We start from the raw sequence: 18613 nt of genomic DNA, 5'->3' as shown, positions 1-18613 counted from the left end.
TATTACACGCCTGTGTCAAAAGGCGCGCACTCAGCAGCAGAACGCCATCCCAGGATTCCAGAAGATGAGAGGGCAGGAATGAAATAGAGAGGTCTTCCCCAAAAACTCAGAGCAGCAGCAAAGGGGCGTGTATGCCGCACAAGGGGGTAAAACTTTCAAGCAGGCATCATACGTTGGGGAAGAGGAGACGGAGGGCAGAGCAGGTGGCCAGCGTGGCCCCGCAGCCCAGCAGCGCTCCTCCCGCCGCCACTCAACGGCCGCGCCGCCTCACTCGCTGCCGCCGCCGCTGCCGCTGCTGCCGGGCTCGGCTGCCGGCGCCGCCGGCTCCTTGCCCAGCCAGCGCGCCACCACGGGGGTGAGCGCCACGGTGGGCGGGAAGCGCACCGGGGACAGCGCCTTGTGGGCGGCATACGCAATGGCAAATGTGCCCACAGTCTCGCTGGTGCTGGTCACCTGCGCAGCAGCACGCAGGGGTGAGCGGGGCGAAGGCGGGCGCACGAGTCAGAGGATGGTGCCAGCAGCAGCAGGCTATCAGCGCAAGGGCTCACGCCTGCCGTGGGCGCCAGCTGGCTCGTCAGCGACCTCCAGCAAGACATGCCCAAGACGGGCCTGCCGCCTGCCAGCTCTGCCGCCCCAGGCACATCCTCGACGAGATTGCCCCTCAGCGAGCCTTTCAGCGGGCCAGGTCAGGCCACCCGCACACCACACCACACCACACCACACCACACCACACCCACGCCACGCAGGCGCAGCTGCGCCAGGCACGCCCCACACCCACATTGAGGCCGATGCGCTCCAGCAGCGCCGCCACATCCACGCCCGCATCCACAGCCAGGTAGCATGCGGCCATGGACACGACAGCAAAGGAGATGGAGGTCAGCAGGTAGGCGCTGCCGTACCGCGCCAGAAGCTGCTTGGCCTGCAGCGAAGGCGGGATTGCGTGTGTGCGAGCGTGCGTGTCGCGGCAGCAGGGTGTCGGCAGACGCAGCAAGGGCATCGGCAAGCGCCGGCCCGCCGCCACACAAGGCAGCCGAGCTGCATGCACGCCATGCCGCCGTCCCTTGCCGCGGCGGCGTGTCTGCCCCGGCGTGGTGCGCCCGCACGCTGCTGCGGCGCTGCCAGCCGCCTGAGCCGTTGCGACCGCCGCACCTGCTGGCCCTTGGTCAAGCCGTCGGCGTTCTTGTCGCTCCACACCTTCCACAGCCCCGCCTCCAGGCCCCACTTCTCCGTGTGCGCCTCCGCCTCGCTCTGCAGCACACGCATGCGGCCGCATCAACGCCGGGAGCGTCAGGCCGCCGCCGCTGGTACCAGGGCATTGTTCCGGAACCAGCAGGCCACGGCCACCCGGCAGGGCTGGGCACCGCCAACTACCAGGCCCCAGCCCCACAGGCTTCTCTGTCACTGCTTCTGGGGCCCTGCTGGCACCCCACCTTGGGTTCCGGCTGGCTGCCGACTATAACAGAGGCGCCTCGCTGCCGCCGCTGAGGTTGCCGCCACGGGGCGCCGCTTGCCGCCAGCCTGCAGAGGGGCGCCAAGCCAGGGCGGCGCCGCTGTCTGCGCATGCCCTGCTCACTTGCAATGCCCCCGGCCCACGGCAAAGCGTTCAAGTGGTGGGCACCGATAGCCCACCTGCAGGGCCCTGCCGCTGGTCGCGCATTCCCCTCCGAGATTCGCAGAGAGACTTGGTGCTGCAATGCCACATGCATGGCGCCTGGCTGTGGGGTGCTGCTCAAGGGAGCGGAGGACTCTCGGGGCGGGGAGCCGGCGGCAAGCTACAAGGGAGGGAGCACCTAAAATAAGCTCCGGAAACCCCCTGGGCGACTCTACGGCGGCCTCATACCCTTTGGATGGGCTTTTTGCGATGGAAAGGTTTCCTTGCAACCTGGCAGCTTTTCCGGCTTACGTCAGCCCCAAACCTCCCCAATGTGCCACATTTAGCGTGTGTGGATTACTTGGCACTGACTGGCGGGCAGGCGCGCAGCTGGCGGCAACAAGGCATCGTGGGAACAGAAGCTGCCGCTGTCCACGCGCCCCTCCAGCCACATTTACCATGGCGCCCGTGTCATTACCAGAGCAGGGCGATAGCCAGCCTTTGAAGCGCCATAAGGTCACGGACGCCGAGGCAACTGCTGCTGCGGCGCCCTCGACCAAGCCCCTCAACAAAAATGCAAACAGCTTCGACTCCCAGGCCGAGGAGTGGAGGAGCAACCTGAGGTGCGGCGCATTGCGCATGCATGGGGCCCATCGGCGCCAGCGAGGGGGGCACCAAAGGCGGCGCTGGCTCCACACAGCTGAACAGTGTCGCAACTGCGCGCCCCACCCTGCCATCGCTGCATCGATGCATGGCTCAAGAAGCAGCCGGGGGCGGGGCTGCCTGGCACTGGCCCAGGCAGGAAGGGGGGCAGGGCAGTACCGCCGCTGCCGCTCGACGCTCGACTTGCCGCCCACCCGCCCCTGCCTGCGCCCTCCGCTGCCTCTCCCCGCCCACGATGCTGCAGGGGCGACGCGGAGCTGGTGAGCGGCCCCAGCGGCGAGCGCCCCGACTGGTGGTGGACTGGGCCCAAGCCGGTGCCGGGCGCGGCGGGCGTGCAGCCCGACGGCACCATCACCAGCCTGCCGCTGCCAGACCTGGCCACCTGCACGCGCCAGCAGGTGCGCTGCTGCACACGCGGCTTGTTTATGGGGGCGGCAGCTGGAGGGCATGCTGCAAGAGAGCCAATGCCACAGGCCAAGGCGCCACCACGTACGCCTCCACCACCCTCTGCACACACACCGCCGTACACCCCACCCACCCCACCCGCAGGCCCTGGCCTACTTTGACAACACCTGGCTCATCACAGAGGTGCTGTTCAGCGCGCTGCAAGGTGCGGGGGGCGGGGCGCCGCGCGGGTGCAGCCTGGACGCGCAGCCTCCTCGCCGCCGCGCCCGCGCCCTGCTCGCCTCCAGCCACCGCCGCCGTCGGGGCGTGGCGGTGCAGCTGGCGCCGAGCGCGGCGCGCCTCCAAGGAGGGGTCGCATGCTCCCGCTGCCATCCCCAGTTCCGCCTGGTCGCCCTGAGGCCGTCCCTCGCCCTCCACATTCGCACACGCACGCGCGCACACGCGCGCACACACACACACACACACACACACACACACACACACACACACACACACACCTCCCTCCCACCCACACCAGCCACCCACACAACACACACACCTCCCACCCTCTGGCCCGCAGGCGAGGAGTGCTACTACCGCCCCCCCCACCACAACCTGCGCCACCCCTTCATCTTCTACTACGGACACGTGGCGGTCTTCTACACCAACAAGCTGCGGGTGGCGGGCATCCAGGCGCAGCCCCTCAACCTCCAGTTTGAGCACGTGTTTGAGGTGGGCGTTGATGAGGTGAGCAGGGTGTTGGGGGGGGGGGGGGGGGGAGCATGCCTATAAGCTGCATATGTGGGTGGTGCGAAGGGGCGTGGCGTGGCGTGTGCCTTGGGGCTGATCATTGCATGTCGGTTGTCGCACCTCGCAGCAGCGTGGTGGGCTGCCCATGCACCCCCAGCGCGCCGCCGCCCTGCCCCCCACCCCACACCCCCGCCCCCTATCCCCACGCATACTGCCCCCGCAGATGAGCTGGGACGACCTGTCCAAGAACGACATGCTGTGGCCCTCTGTGAGGGAGGTCAACCAGTACAGGCGCCAGGTGGGCGCCAGCGCGCAGCCAGGCGGCGCCAGGTGGCGACCTGGCAGGCAGCGGGGGCGCGATGCTGGGGGCGGGGCGGGGCGGCTGGCGGCGTGGCGGCCGGCGGCGCTGCCTGCGGGATGCTCTCATCAACTTCTCAACCTCTGTTGGGGTACGGGGCAAGCTCCCAAGAAAGAAGATGGAGGGCTGGCGCCAGGCCCTATCCTCCCAGCCACCACCCAGCCACCACCCACCCACGTGCCACTCCGCTCCCCGCCCACCGCCCCGCAGGTGTACCAGATGGTGCGGCGCCACATCGAGACGCACCCGGGCTTTGACAGCCTGCCCGTCACCTGGGTGAGGCGGCGCAGCATGCGCAGCGCAGCACAGCTCACAGCGCAGCACGGCACAGCGCAGCACAGCACCAGCACATTGCGCAGCACACAGCGCTTGCATGCACCCTCCCTCGCCCCACACCCACCCATGGCCCTTCCGCCCCCTCCCCGCAGTCCTCCCCCGCCTGGGCCTTCTTCATGTGCTTTGAGCACGAGCGCATCCACATCGAGACCTCCTCGGTGCTGATGAGGGAGCTGCCCGCGCACCTGCTGCGCCGCCCGCCGCAGTGGCCCGCATACCACGCGTCGGTGGGCGACGCGGCGCGGCCGCCGCCGCCAAACGAGCTGATTGCGGGTGGGTGGGGGTGGGGGAGGGGGTACGGGCGTGTGGGCAGGGCGGGGAGGGCAGGGAGTGGGGCGCGTGGGGGCTGGGAGGGTGCTGGGTGGCCGCGCGTGGTGATGTGCGGAGCGCGGTGGCCTTGCGCTGTGGCGCTGTGTGGAGAGAGAGGGGAGGTGCCCGCACTTTATGGTTCTGGAGAGAGCGCACACACGACCAGGTCAGCACATGCCAACGGCTTGCCGCCTGCCGCCGCCGCCGCCTGCAGTGGATGCGGGGGAGGTGGTGGTGGGCAAGCCCGCCGACTTCCCCTCCTACGGCTGGGACAACGAGTACGGCTGCCGCGCCTTCCACGTGCGCGCCTTCCGCGCCACGCGCGCCCTGGTCAGGTGGGCAGCGCCGCGGCCGCGGCTGAGCACGGCGTGAGGGAGGCGGCGGCAACGGCGCGGCGGCGGGCTTCAGGGCAGGGCGTTGGGAGGGCTGGGGTGGAGCCGGGGAGGGCTGGGGCCCGCTGGCGCCGAGATGCTGGACTGGCAGCAGCCACCGTAATTTCCTGCCCACCGACGGCGCCCCTGCCCCTCCCTTGGTTGCCGTCCCCCTGCGCCTCGCACGCCACACCCCCACCCACCCCGCGTGTGCTTGCTTTCCTCCCACGCCCTGCAGCAACGCCGAGTTCCTGGAATTTGTGCGGGACGGCGGCTACCGCAGCGAGCAGTGGTGGAGCGAGGAGGGGTGGCGCTGGCGCACCTTCCGCAACGCCAAGTGGCCTGCCTTCTGGGTGCCAGATGGGCCGCAGGGTGCGCCGCCGGCCAGCCGCGCGAGCCCGCCTGCCGGGGGTGGCTGCTGCCTGCGCGTCAGAGTGGCCAGCCAGGCCGGGGCGCCGCATGCCTCTGCCTCCCCAACTGCCTCCCCACCTCCCCTCTGCCTTTGCCTCCCATCCACACACACACACACACACACACACACACACTCTCTCTCTCTCTCTCTCTCTCTGTGCAGGCCTGCACCGCTACAGGCTGCGGCTGGTGTTTGAGGTTGCTGACATGGCGCCCGCCCTGCCCGCTGTGGTCAACCACCACGAGGCTCACGCCTACGCCGCCTGGCTGTCCGCCAGGCTGGGCCTGCGTGGCGACGCCGCGCTGCGCCTGCTCACCGAGCCGGAGCACCACCGGCTGCGCGAAGTCGCGGCGAGGGACGGCGAGGGGCGCACCGCGGCAGACCCGGGTGGGTGGGTGGGTGGATGGGTGGTGCCCGCCCCCAGATGCCTGCCCGCTGCCGCCCCGCCTGCCCCTCTGCCCGTGCCCCTGCCCCTGCCCCGCGGCCAGCACGCGCAGCAGCCGCGATGGCCAGCGCAGCCGCCACTTGTGAGACCTTCCCACCAGCAAACACACACACACAGCCGCACGCCTCCTCGCTCCCTCCTCACTCCGCTCGGCTGCCCCCTGCCCTCCCTCGCTTTTTTGTTTTTGCTGCGCCTGCTGCAGTGATGGAGCTGAGCGGCGTGGCTTTTGCCAAGCGGGCCAACCTGAACCTGGCATATGGCGCAGAGTGCGGCGTGGACGCCATGCCCGCCACCGCCGCCGGCTTCCACGACGTGGCCGGCAACCTGTGGCAGGTGGGTGGGGCGCAGGCGTGGATTGGAAGGCGCGCCGCCCGTAGGGGGCGCCGGGGCTGGCTGCCTGCCCGCGCCGCCGACCCCCACACACATGCGCACACACACACATATCCACACCTCGCACCCACACACGCACACCCTGCACACCCACACGCATACTCAACGCGTACGGCACCCCCCCCACCCCCCTGCCCGCCCCCCCCAGTGGTGCGAGGACCACATTGCCAGCCTGCCCGCCTCCCGCGGCGTGCACCCCTTCTACGACGACTTCACCACCCCCTGCTACGACGGCGAGCACAACGTCATCCTGGGCGGCTCTTTCGTGTCCACCGGCGACGAGGCCTCCGTCTTTGCCCGCTTCCACTTCCGACCCCACTTCTTCCAGCACGCCGGTGAGCGACGGGCGCGGGTGGCGGGCCGGCGGGGGCGGCTGCCGCAGCGGGGCAGCGGGGCGGGTGTGTCGCTCGGCGCTGGATGCCTGCCGTGCCCACCCCGTCCAAACGCAACCCTACCTCGCCGCTGCCACGCCCCGCCCCACGCGGCGCCGGCCTTCCACATCGCCCGGCACCCACGGCCTGCCGAGCCCTCCTCCCCGCACCGCCCCACCACCTTGCTCATCTCCTGCCTCCTCTGCCGCCAGGCGACCTGGCTCTCCAGCGCAGGCTTCCGCCTGGTCACTTTGAACCACTCTAATCTAATTTTAATAAATTTCTAATGGGCTGCGCAGGCTTCCGCCTGGTCAGCGGCACCGCCCCCAAGGAGACGAGCTGCCAGGACTCGCCGCCGCCGCACGTCGGCTCCTGGGACCCCTCCACCAAGAAGGCCAGCCGCGCCGCCGCGCACGCTGCCGCCGCCGAGGCGCTGCAGCAGGCGCTGCTGTGCGGGTACGGCGGCGAGGGCGCGCTGCTGGCGGGCGGCGCGGCACGGCTGGGCCTCCCAGGCGCAGACTACCCGGCGCGGCTGGCGGGGCTGCTGCTGGGCGCGGCGGCGCGGCTGGGGGTGCCGCTGGGCGCGGCGCTGGAGGTGGGGGCGGGCGTGGGCGCCACCGCCTTCCAGCTGGCGGCGGGCGGCTTTGAGAATGTGCTGGGCGTGGAGCACGACGCGCGCGCGGTGGCGGCGGCGGCGGCCGCGCAGCAGGCGGGCGTCGTCAGCGTCGCTCGCAAGGTGCGAGGGGTGGCAGGCTGTGTGTGGTTGGGGTTGGAGTGCTGGGGCCGTGCCTGTGCATCCCTCCCATCCACGCCCCGGCCTCACCAGCGTCGTTGCGCCCCCGCGATGCTGCTCCCTCGGTACCACCGCAGGACGAGGGCCACCTGCGCAGCGAGCTGGAGCTGGCGGTACCAGGCGGCACCGCGGCACGCGCCCGCGTCTCCTTCCGCCAGATGGACCCCTGCTGCCTGGTGAGGGGCCAGGTCCACACGCTGTGGTCAGGCCCACGCTGCCTGCTGGGGTCTGCTGCGGAGGGCTCTGTAGCAGGCTGCAGTGCTTCGCAGGTGCAGAGGCTTGGATGTCATGCGCCGCCGGCAATCCTGGGGCCTAGCGGGCGGCCAGCCAGCTCGCCCGGCCTCGCGTGCGCCGCCTGACCCCCCCGCCTGCACCCCGTGGTGACGCTGCAGCAACCGGACCTGGGCCCGTTTGATGCTGTGCTGCTGAGCGGCGTGCTGGAGCGCATCCCAAGTCCCAAGGCGCCGCTGGGTGAGGGAGCTGGCTGCGCTGCACATGCTGGCCGGTCAGTTCGGCAGCACCACCCGGCAGCCGTGCATGCGGGGCAGCTTCCCCGGGTTCTGGCACTCCGGTGTGCTGATGGCACATGGCGACCTGCTCCCCCACCTGCCGTGCAGGCCGCATGGCCGGCCCTCGTGGCCTGCTGCGCAAGGGAGGCCTGCTGCTCGTCACCTCCACCTACTGCTGGAGCGAGCGCACGGCGGCCAGCCAGCTGTGGCTGGGCGGCACCACAGACTCCGAGGGCAACCCCGTCAGGTGCGGGGCCTGGGCTGCCGCATGTGGGGTGCCCCGGGGGGGTGCAGCAGCAGTGGCAGACGGGGGGGCAGCCAGTGAGGGGCACGGAGAGGGAGGCGTGCTCTGTGGGCTGAGGTGTCCTTGCAGACAGCGCCAGTGTGCCACGCTGCACTCCCTCCCTCCTCCCAGCATCGTCAGCCAGTGTGCATCGTCAGCCAGTGTGCCACTCTGCACTCCCTCCCTCTTCCCAGCATCGTCTAACCTCCAGAGCTCCGCTCCGTGCTGCTGCTCATCTGCAGGTCTCGCGACGGGCTGGCCGCCGCCCTGGGCCCCGACTTTGAGCTGGTGGAGGAGGCAGACCTGCCAGCCGCCTCCCGCAGCTGCGAGCGCATGTACAGCGTGGCGGTGATGCACGCCTCGCTATGGCGCCGTGTGGCCTGACTCTGAGGGCAGCTGAGCCTCGTCTCATGACAGTGAGCCTGTTTTGTCGGTCCCCCTGCTGGGGACCTGCCCTGCCCATCAGCCAGGGCTGTTTCCGTCGTGTGCTGCGTGACGCATTTCATTCGTGGCGCGTCCCTGGTGGCATGCCGTGCCCTTGTCCCTGGAAGCATTTCCCATCCCATCATGTCTGTATGCCCTGAATCACACTGCCGAAACGAAGTGAAAGTGAAGGCGACAAGTATTACCCCCCACACACAACTGCAAATTTGCCTGCTATTGTGGCAGCACTTGTGTTGCTTTTTGCTGTGCCAGGCTGTGCCACTCCTTCTGCAATTTTATCATGAGTGGCTCCTGCCCGTTTGTTTGTTCCCCTTTGCCATTGTGTTTTGGACAGCCACGTGCTGCTTGCCTGCTTTTGTTATGTTGTAATGCCTACTATGTATATGCATGCATTATATGCGAGTGTGTAGCAGGGCATCCGGTGCTTGCGGGAACACGGCCTGGGGAGCAAGTGTCTGGTTTGGCATCAGCTGGTGCAGCCCTGCTACAAATAGCACCGCATAGCGCCGCAGCCAGCCATTCATCTCTCAGCACAAGTTACCCTTTGACCAACTCGCCCGCCGCTGCCACCTTTGGGGAGAGCCAATGGGCGGCACATGGACGGATCGCCCGCATGCCCGTGTGTGTGTGTGTGTGTGTTCCAGGGGATTGGGACTGACTGACTGAGACTGAGATTGCAGAGAACCGGGCCCTTTAAAAGGCTGGGGGCACATTAATGTGCTGGGGCCGAACCCGCTAACCCTGCCGGCTGTCCAGAGCGAGGAGAATGTGGCTGCCGATGGCATCCCGGGGAGGCTCCGTCTTGCAAGCGCCAAGCCGGTCTGCCGGGCAGCCGTCCGCCGCCCAGATGCCGCCACGAAGGTGCCGTTGTGTGTGTGTGTGTGTGTGTGTGTGTGTGTGTGTGTGTGTGTTACAGGGATTTTTTTTAGCCGTTTGTGTGTGTGTGTTTTACAGGGATTGGGCACATTAATGTGCTGGGGCCGAACCCGCTAACCCTGCCGGCTGTCCAGAGCGAGGAAAATCTGGCCGCCGATGGCATCCCGGGGAGGCTCCGTCTTGCAAGCGCCATGCCGGTCTGCCGGGCAGCCGTCCGCCGCCCAGATGCCGCCACGAAGGTGCCGTGAGGCAAAGTCCCAGCTAGTGTCCCGGCTGGGGTTCGAACTCGTGCCTGTGGTATCACCCACCGGCACTCATCCAGCTCCTTATTTAACGTCGCGGCCAACGACGACGTTAAAGCCGTTTTTGTGTGTGTGTGTGTTACAGGGATTGGGCACATTAATGTGCTGGGGCCGAACCCACTAACCCTGCCGGCTGTCCAGAGCGAGGAAAATCTGGCCGCCGATGGCATCCCGGGGAGGCTCCGTCTTGCAAGCGCCATGCCGGTCTGCCGGGCAGCCGTCCGCCGCCCAGATGCCGCCACGAAGGTGCCGTGAGGCAAAGTCCCAGCTAGTGTCCCGGCTGGGGTTCGAACTCGTGCCTGTGGTATCACCCACCGGCACTCATCCAGCTCCTTATTTAACGTCGCGGCCAACGACGGGCCGTTTTTTTGGACAGCAATAATTCGTGTTTCAGTGACTGATATGATTCTAAATTATGTAAGTCATGCAACGGTCATACCATCCAGAACACACCGGATCCCATCAGAACTCCGAAGTTAAGCTGGATTGGGCTGGATTAGTACTGTGTTGAGGGATCACACGGGAATCCTCAGTGCCGTTGTGTTTTGCTTTTTTTATATAGGGGAGGAGGCGAACTAGGGGAGGAGGAGGCTGGAGTGGAGACAGACACACGGCGGGGGGTGGACAGACATTCTCCCACGCCAGCCGGGACTGCTGGCGGGGGAGGGAGCAAGGCGGGTGGCGGCCAGGAGGTGCGCACGGTGAAGAGCCGCCAGAGGGGTAGGGCGGCCATTAGAGACGCGGCAAGAGGGTGCGGCAAAAACAGCACGGGGACACAGCAACCACCGCAGCCACAACAACCGCCAATGGCAGCCGAGGTAGCGGCGCGCGCCACCCAACGTTGGGGCAGGGCAGCCAGCAGCTGCGCCACCCGCTCCAGCGCCACATGCTGAACGAAGGCGCAGGAGGAGCGGAGGAGGTGGCCGCGCACGTCGGTAGTGTAGGCCGCCTGTGTCGGCACCGCCAGCGCGGCACGCTCTACCTCGAGCAAGCGGCGCAGGCAGTGCACCCCTGCATCCAGAAAGTCAGCAAAGGAAGAATCCAGGCTGGGAGGGTGCGAGGGGGAGAGGAGTAGCGGGTTGCTCCAGAGCGGGAGGGAGAGGCCCACGGCCCAGGCGCAAGCGGCTCCGCAGCCGCGTCAGCGGGCGCGGCCAGCGAGGCGAGGGCGGCGCGGAGGCGAAGGACGAGAGGGGGAAGAGGGGCGAGGGAGCCAGGCACGGGGTGGCCAAGAGGCCAAATGAGGAGCCCAGCGGGGGCAGGCCACCAAGAAGCTCACACGCAATGGCAACCCAGGGAGGCGCCGGCAGTGCGGCGGGTGAGGGGGCATGTGGGGGCGGGGCGGCGGCCAAAGAGGGCGGAAGAGGGGCATGAAGGAGGGCGGCCGCCGCCCCTGCAGAGGAGGGAGTGAGTGAGATTACAGAGAACTGGGCCCCTGAAAGGGCTGGGGGCACACAAGCCGTGCCCACTAGCTCTGGACAATACAAGTATGAAACCAACCAACAGGCAGGGCGGCGGAGCGCGGGGCTGCGAGGAGCCGATCGGGCACAATGGGCGGCAAGGAAAGCGGAGGGTGCCTGGGAGCCAGCCCGTTTGACTGTCATAGACTTGTGAGGAGGGGAAAGTGGGGATCAAGGGCCAGGACCGCCAGCAGGAGGCGCAAGCGGCTCCGAGACGCCACCCACCCCGGCACAGAAGCTGGGGGAGCGGCCAGGCGGGCGGGCGGGAACCGCCTCAGAGGGCAGGCGACACAGGGGGGTCAAGGCTCAGGTCAGATCACACGGGAGAAGGGGGCAGCCAGCTGCCAACGAGGAGAGGGGAGAAAGGGGGATGCCAGAGAAAGCACACCGAGCGGCAGCGCAGCAGGCAACGCAACACACGAGCAGGCGCACTGGCACTGCAGCATACCGCCGGCGGGTCCCCGATGGCGTGACTGCAGAAAAGCGCAACCACCTCCACTGGTTCCTGAGGAGGATCAGGGCAGAGGGGCCCATTCGGATGTGAGGAGGCGCGCCGCCCAACGAGCATGGCGGGCAGAGATGTGCAGCAGCCAAGGCAAGTCCTCAAAGCCGCCGCCGACTTTTGTGCAACTGACTGACTGAGATTACAATGAACCACCGGGCCCTTCGCCTGCGCACCGCCCTCGCCTCGCTCCCCGCGCCCGCTGACGTGGCTGCGGAGCCGCTTGCGCCTGGGCTGTGGTGTGTGTGTGTCCCCAGCCCTTTAAGGGCCCGGTTCTCTGTAATCTCAGTCATTCAGTCAGTGTGTGTGTGTTCCATGGGATTGGGCACATTAATGTGCTGGGGCCGAACCCGCTAACCCTGCCGGCTGTCCAGAGCGAGGAGAATGTGGCTGCCGATGGCATCCCGGGGAGGCTCCGTCTTGCAAGCGCCAAGCCGGTCTGCCGGGCAGCCGTCCGCCGCCCAGATGCCGCCACGAAGGTGCCGTTGTGTGTGTGTGTGTGTGTGTGTTACAGGGATTTTTTTTAGCCGTTGTGTGTGTGTGTGTGTGTTTTACAGGGATTGGGCACATTAATGTGCTGGGGCCGAACCCGCTAACCCTGCCGGCTGTCCAGAGCGAGGAAAATCTGGCCGCCGATGGCATCCCGGGGAGGCTCCGTCTTGCAAGCGCCATGCCGGTCTGCCGGGCAGCCGTCCGCCGCCCAGATGCCGCCACGAAGGTGCCGTGAGGCAAAGTCCCAGCTAGTGTCCCGGCTGGGGTTCGAACTCGTGCCTGTGGTATCACCCACCGGCACTCATCCAGCTCCTTATTTAACGTCGCGGCCAACGACGGGCCGTTTTTTTGGACAGCAATAATTCGTGTTTCAGTGACTGATATGATTCTAAATTATGTAAGTCATGCAACGGTCATACCATCCAGAACACACCGGATCCCATCAGAACTCCGAAGTTAAGCTGGATTGGGCTGGATTAGTACTGTGTTGAGGGATCACACGGGAATCCCCAGTGCCGTTGCGTTTTGCTTTTTTTATATGGGATTTTATATAGGGAGGGCAAACTGTGGAGTAGGGGAGGAGGAGGCTGGAGTGGAGACAGACACGGCGGGGGGTGGTGACATTCTCCAGGCGGACGCCAGCGGACGCAGCAAAGGGAGCAAGAAGGGAGAAGGAAGAAGTCGCTTCCTGCGGCGGCCAAAGCGGCGGCGCCACGTCACGCCCCGCCGCCGGCCCGGCAGCAGAAAGCCCTCCTGGGCCTGATCCTGTCTCACAGCGATTCGATTGTGGTCCGCCGCACTCCATTCAATCAAAGCGGGCGCGAAGCCACGGCTCCTGGAGGAGCATGTGCACATAATCTTCGCCCGTTGACAGTGCTCTTCGGAGCGTCTCTGCAAGACTTCTGGCTGTGTGCTGCCTAGCGGCCTGGCCGCCCGCCGTCACCCGACACACCAACCGATCCATCACCCTCCCTAGCGCTTCAAATCCCACCCCACGATGCGAACAGCGGCGCCATGGATGCCGCTGCTCGCGGCGCTGCTGGCGGCAGCCTGGCGGCCGGCCGCAGCGGGGGCGGCGCCGCAGGCGTCAGACGACGCCCGCCTGGCGCGGCTTGGCCACCAGCAGCAGATCCGGTCTGTGGCGGACCTTCAGCGCGCCATCTACACAGAGATGCGCATGATGTCCAACACGCAGAGCGGCGGCGACGCCTGCGTGCGCCTGCTGACCGCCAGCGGCACGGTGGGGTGCGCCGCCGGGCGCGCCGCGGTGCAGGGCCGCCTGCTGCGCTTGGAGGCTCTGCCCCCGGACGCTGACGATTACCCAGGTGTGTGAGTGCTCCACTATGGCCCAGCAGGCCATCCGCACGCAGCTGCTGTCCTGCCATGCGCGGCGCAGCACGCACGCGCGCCAGCCCTGCCACCGCCTCGCCCCCACGCCCCTGCCACAGACGGCACCGCCCTCCTGCTGCCCCCCTCGCTGCTGGCCGACTTTCTGGACCAGTGCCGAGCCAGCCCCGCGCTGCTGCGCCGCGTGCGGGGCGTGCTGGTGGAGCCGGGGCCGGCGCCGGCCTACAGCCAGGCGGCGGCGGCGCCGCTGGCAGACTTTGCCCTGTACCCAGGCCGCTCCTATGCCTGGAACCCGGCAGGTGGGCGAACTCAAGGGTCGCACTGGCGGGCGTAGCAGCATGAGTGGCGAGCGAGGGGTGCCAGGCTCGCAGCGCAGCGCAGTTAGGTATCTCGCCGCCTGTGCGCACACGTGCATGCCCCTCTGGCGCCGGCGCGGTGCAGGCAGGGGCCTGGCTGGCATGGACCTGCCCTTCCCCATCTTCCTGCTGGACGACGCCACCGCCGCCAACGCCGCGCTGCGAGCGGCGGAGAATGAGCAGCGGGTGAGGCACGGCACGGCGCGCTGCTGCTGCCCCCTAGCGGGGTCGCCACGCTCTGTGGCCGGTGCCGCCCCTTGCCTGTTTGCAGCCGCTGGTTGTTGCCATCGACACGAGCCCTGCCCTCCCCGCCCCCTCCATCCTGCAGCGCACCAACGGCGCGCTGCACCACGCCCGCATGCAGCTCGCCATGGACGCAGCCGGCAACAGCAGCGCGTGCCTGGCGGCCGGCACGTGCCTGCCGCTGGGCGGGCACAGCGTGCTGGCCGCGCTGCCGCCGCTGCCAGGTGGCGGCGGGGAGGACGGCCTGCCGGCGTTGTGGCTGCTCTCCCAGTTTGACTCGGCTGCACTGTTTCACGAGGCGACGGCGGGGGCAGATGCGCCCATGTCGGGCCTGATTGCCATGCTGGCGGCCGCGCAGCTTCTGGGCAGCTACGTGCACGGCGACGGCAGCGCGACGGCGCGGGCGCCGTTCCGCCGCCGCCTCGTGTTTGCGGCGCTGGGCGGCGAGCCCTGGGGCCTCATGGGCAGCAAGCGCCTGCTCTGGGAGCTGCACCAGGGAAACGCCTCGGCCGCCGGGCTCAGCCTGGCAGAGGGGCGCGTGGCCGGGGTGAGGCGGGGAGCAGCGGCTGCTGCTGCTGCTGCCGCTGCTGCTGCGCATGGGCTGCCGCGCCTCTTGCCACCCTTCCACCTTGTCACCCGGCCACCCAAGCCTAAGGGCGCCTCTGTGGCACGCCTGCTGCTGCTCCTGCACCTGCACTCCCACACCTGCCTCGCCTTCCTCCCGCCTGCTACGCCAGGTTTTGGAGGTGACGCAGGTGGGGCAGGCGCGGCAGGGCGGCGGCGGCGACACCGTGCAGCTCTACACCCACACACCCGCCAGCGGCGGCCCCGCTGCCGCCGAGCTGCTGGCAGCGCTGCAGGCGGCGGCGGCGGCCTCCCAGCCCGGCCCCGGCGGCGTGGCGCTGTCCCCCGCCAGCAGCGCCGCCCCGGGGCTGCCCCCAACCGCCAGCGCCGGCTCATTTGTGCGCGTGGCGGGCGGCGGCGGCGGCGGCGGCGGACCGCCCGCGGTGCTGCTGTCTGGCTTTGACGCCGCCTTCCGGGGCGCCACCTTTCAGACCCAGTTCGATTCTCTGGAGACTGTGGATGCAGACAGCATCGCCGCAGCGGCGGTGGTACTGGCGCGTGCAGCGCACAGCCTGGCATTAAGTGATGGCAGCGCCAGCGGCGGCGGTGGCGGCGGCGGCGGCGGTGGCGAGCAGGGGCAGGCGCAGCCGCCGCTGCCTGTTGACTACGGGGCTGTCAAGGAGACGGTGCAGGGGCTCATGCAGGTGGGAGGGGTGGGCAGGCCGGGGCGGGTGCGCCGGCGGGGGCATGGCTGGCTGGCGCGGCGGGACGGTCCGGCGCCTGCGTGCTCGCTGGCCCGCTGCCCTGCTGCGGCCTCGCCGTCTGCGCTAACCCTCCTGTCCGCCAAGCAACTGTTTGGCTGCGCGCTGCGCCCACTGCAGTGCCTGCTGAATGCCAGCGTGGGCCTCAACTGCCCGCTGGCGGCGGCGGTGATGAGCCCCGTGCGCGGCGGCCACGTGGCTCATTACCTGGGGATCCTGCGTACCATCACAGCAGGCAGGGCAGGGGGCGGGGCTGCGGGGGCCGTGGGCAGCCGCCCCTCCGTGTGTGTGCGCACCGTCGCCGGCGGCACCTCGCCGCCAACCTGCTGCTGCCGCTGATGCCGCCGCCGGTGCATGTGCCGTGCACGCCGACTGGCTCTGCCGCCGCCCGCCACCCGCCTGCTGCTGCGCCTGCTGCTGCAGACCCCCAGACGCCTGATGCCATGGTCAAAAGCGACACCGAGCGCTTCATCTGGAACTTCCTGGCCTTTGCCACGGCCCCAGGCGCGGCGCCGGGGGCAGGCGCAGCAGCAGCAGCAGCAGCAGCAGCAGCAGCAGCAGGCGATGGAGGAGGAGGGGGGCCAGGCGGCCTGCAGCGCTGCCAGCCCCTCAACGCCACCGCGTGCCCGCCGGGGCTGGTGTGCGCGGGGTCGAGGAGCATTCGCGGGTGGGTGGGAGGGCTGGAGGGCGGGGCGCCTGGGGCGGCAGGCGGCGGCCTGGGGCTGCTGCCTGCCTCAGCGCTGCGCCCTGCATGTCCCCACCTCCCTCTGCCTGCATTCCCTGCTTCGGTGCTGCACTCCTGCTCACTCACCTACTCACCCCCACCCCAACGATCCATGCCTGCCCCCCCCTGCAGCCCCGAAGGCCTGGGTGTGTGCCTGAATACCACAGTGCGGTATGTGCCCTCCTACAGTACCTCCCTGCTCTGCGACAGCTGCGACGGCAGCAGGACCCTGTACGACCAGCGCTGGCGCCTGACCGACGCGGCCGCGGCCTGGTGAGCACGCCGGCGGCGGCGGCGGCGGCGGCGCGGCGGCGTGCCGGCCTCTATGGCGCCGCCTGCCATTTTGCCTGGACATCAGAAGTGACACCTGGCGCCGGCTCGGCCTCGGGTGGCCTGCTGGCCACCTGCCTGCTGGCGTGCTGCCCTGCCGTGTCGCCGCCGGTGGCCGGCCCTTTCCCTGATGCCCCTGTTGCCTGCCTGCCTGCCTGCCTGCCTGCCGTCGCAGGGAGCAGCAGCACGGCTGGCCCGCGGATCCGGTGTGGACGGAGAGCAACTGGCCTCGCGGTACACCGGCACTGACGCTGTACCTGCGGGAGGCGCCGGGCGTGGACGGCGCGCTTCTGGCGGCGGGGCTGGCGGTGGCGGCGGCCAGCTTTGGCGGCACGCTGGCCCTGCGGGCGGCCTACCGGCGCAAGCTGAAGCGCCAGTGAGGGGATCCGAGCCCTGTAACAACAGCCGCTCTTCGACAGAGCCGCAGAGAGGCAGCGAGCAGCTCCCGCCGCTTCGCGCAGCAGCGGCGGGCTGTACGCATCGCCAGTCCTGCACTGGCGCGCCTGCATGCATGCTGGCCTCCACGAAATTCAGCACACTCCTCCCTCTGTTTAGACTGTCAGGCCCGCAGGCTGGTGCTTCGCCTGAAGCCCAGTCACACACGCATCGCGCACGGGCCGGCGGCTCTCGGCTAATAATTAAACTAGGCCGCGCTCATAGCTGGGATTATCGCTTTGGGTTAGCCTCGCCCACCAATTGGCGGCATGCGGCGCGCTGCCTGCCGCCTGCTAACAAGGGCGCTGCAGGCTGAGGGCGGGCTGTGGTCAGCTGCATCCGCCCAATGCCTCCCCGCTGCAGCCGGCGATGCGCGGGTGAGGCCGCCGCCGCTGCCGCAGCCGCGGCCGCCGCCGATGCCGCCGGTTGGACGGTTGCTGGCTGCCAGCCTGGCATCCGGTGTACCTTGTTTGATCCCACTCGTCCTCACTGATGCAGAGATGGGCTTCAGTAGAGGGCAGGCAGCTGGTGGCCGGCCCGCTGCACCCGCGCCTGCACAGCGCCCTGGCAGCCCCTCAGCTTGCGGCCTCGGCTGCCAGCACCGAGGAGCGGCAGGAGGGTCCTGCGCCGCCGCAAGACGTGCCACCCCCTGTCAGCCCTCCCCTGGACCTGCAGCCAACGACCTCTGACAGCAGCGGCAGCAGCGGCAGCGGCGCGGTAGAGGCGGGAGCTGGCACCGGCGCAGGCGGCGGCGGCCCGGCTGCCGCGCCGCCGTCGCACCAGCAGGGCCGCGGCAGCGGCCAGCGGCGCGGGCCGAGGCCGCCCGGCGGGACCAGCAAGCCGCGCAGGCAGTGGCAGGGCCGGCCTGCGCAGGGGCACGCGCAGGGGAAGCAGCGGCAGCGCCAGCACGGCGAGGCGGGTCGGGAGGGGGGCAGGCCGCGCCAGGGCGGCACCTACGAGCAGAGGCAGGAGCGGTATCTAGTGATGGAGATCCTTCACAAGAAGCAGAACTGCCGCGAGGTGAGCGAGCACGTCCGGGGGGCGCCCTGGTCCGGGCGTCTCTTGTGTGCTGTAGGGGTGCAATCGTGGCGACAGCATGTGTGTGTGGCCTGGGCCGGCCAGGCCTTGCCCCGGCTGCCTTGCTCCGGGGGGGGGGGTGCAGCTGTCTGGGACCGGCGCGCCCACTGTCCCCTTCACCCACCCCGCTCCCCGCCCCAGCCACCATCCCCCACTCGCATGCCAGCGGCATGCACCCGCACCTCGCCCGCACGCTTCTCACGCTCGCGCGCTGTCCCCCTCCCTTGCCACCCCGCCCGTCTGGCCCCCTCCCCTCACAGGTGGTGGAGCTGGTGCAGCGGCACGCGGCGCGGCGCCAGCTCAGCGCGCGCGAGCTCACCATGGCCTGCACCCGCCTGGGCAGGCTCTACGCCGCGCTGTTCAAAGACACGATGAGGCTGGGGGGCGATGCAGGTGGGTGGGGGTGGAGGGGTGTGGGGGTGCGGCGGGAGGGCAAGCCGGGGGCTGGGTTGTGTGGCGGGAGGGCAAGCCGGGGCAGTGTGTGTGTGGTGGAAGGGTGGGGGTTGGGATGTGCGTGCTTCGTCGCAGGCTGGTGTGTGTGTGTGTGTGTGGTGGTGGGGTGGGGGGTGAGATGTGTGTGCCTCGTCGCAGCGGGGCAGACACATGGCGGCGAGAGGCAGAGCGGGCGTGGTGTGCCCCCCCATCACCCTACTATAAACCCTGAACCCCTGCAGACAACAACAACGAGCACTGCGCCGCCATGTTTGATTTGCTGGTGCCCCGCCTGGCAGACCTGGA

At 69.1% G+C, this 18613-nt stretch overlaps 4 protein-coding genes across 4 annotated transcripts in view; 3 read left to right on the top strand and 1 right to left on the bottom strand.

Annotated features, from left to right (window-relative positions):
* Positions 1-267: 267 nt before the first annotated feature.
* On the bottom strand, positions 268-1263 carry CHLNCDRAFT_143848 (hypothetical protein; the record flags this gene model as incomplete). Its single annotated transcript, XM_005849120.1, has 3 exons — positions 268-453; positions 779-919; positions 1150-1263. 3 exons carry the CDS (start codon positions 1261-1263, stop codon positions 268-270), a joined length of 441 nt encoding a protein of 146 aa, XP_005849182.1.
* Positions 1264-2050: 787 nt separating this feature from the next.
* CHLNCDRAFT_143847 (hypothetical protein) lies at positions 2051-8349 on the top strand (the record flags this gene model as incomplete). The annotated part of the gene is made up of 17 exons (XM_005849315.1): positions 2051-2214; positions 2499-2652; positions 2804-2864; positions 3219-3385; positions 3612-3686; positions 3957-4022; positions 4175-4355; positions 4606-4726; positions 5001-5134; positions 5337-5561; positions 5822-5952; positions 6158-6344; positions 6680-7116; positions 7251-7349; positions 7566-7644; positions 7791-7929; positions 8208-8349. 17 exons carry the CDS (start codon positions 2051-2053, stop codon positions 8347-8349), a joined length of 2562 nt encoding a protein of 853 aa, XP_005849377.1.
* Positions 8350-13035: 4686 nt separating this feature from the next.
* CHLNCDRAFT_143846 (hypothetical protein) lies at positions 13036-16743 on the top strand (the record flags this gene model as incomplete). Its single annotated transcript, XM_005849314.1, has 9 exons — positions 13036-13363; positions 13487-13684; positions 13827-13927; positions 14070-14531; positions 14722-15252; positions 15430-15529; positions 15733-15976; positions 16166-16306; positions 16539-16743. The coding sequence occupies 9 exons, from the start codon at positions 13036-13038 to the stop codon at positions 16741-16743; spliced, it is 2310 nt and encodes a 769-aa protein (XP_005849376.1).
* Positions 16744-17290: 547 nt separating this feature from the next.
* CHLNCDRAFT_143845 (expressed protein) overlaps positions 17291-18613 on the top strand; it is a gene marked incomplete at both ends in the record, with an annotated part of 5128 nt that continues 3805 nt past the window's right edge. The window contains 3 exons of the mRNA XM_005849313.1: positions 17291-17818; positions 18136-18268; positions 18550-18577. Coding sequence (XP_005849375.1) covers positions 17291-17818; positions 18136-18268; positions 18550-18577 — 689 coding nt within the window. The remainder of the gene's footprint in view (positions 17819-18135; positions 18269-18549; positions 18578-18613) is intronic.

The sequence above is a fragment of the Chlorella variabilis genome, assembly GCF_000147415.1.
Source record: "Chlorella variabilis unplaced genomic scaffold CHLNCscaffold_6, whole genome shotgun sequence".
In the NCBI taxonomy this organism is placed as follows: Eukaryota; Viridiplantae; Chlorophyta; class Trebouxiophyceae; order Chlorellales; family Chlorellaceae; genus Chlorella; species Chlorella variabilis.
Note: the sequence above shows the minus strand (reverse complement) of the source record. Positions and strands in the feature narration are given on the sequence as shown.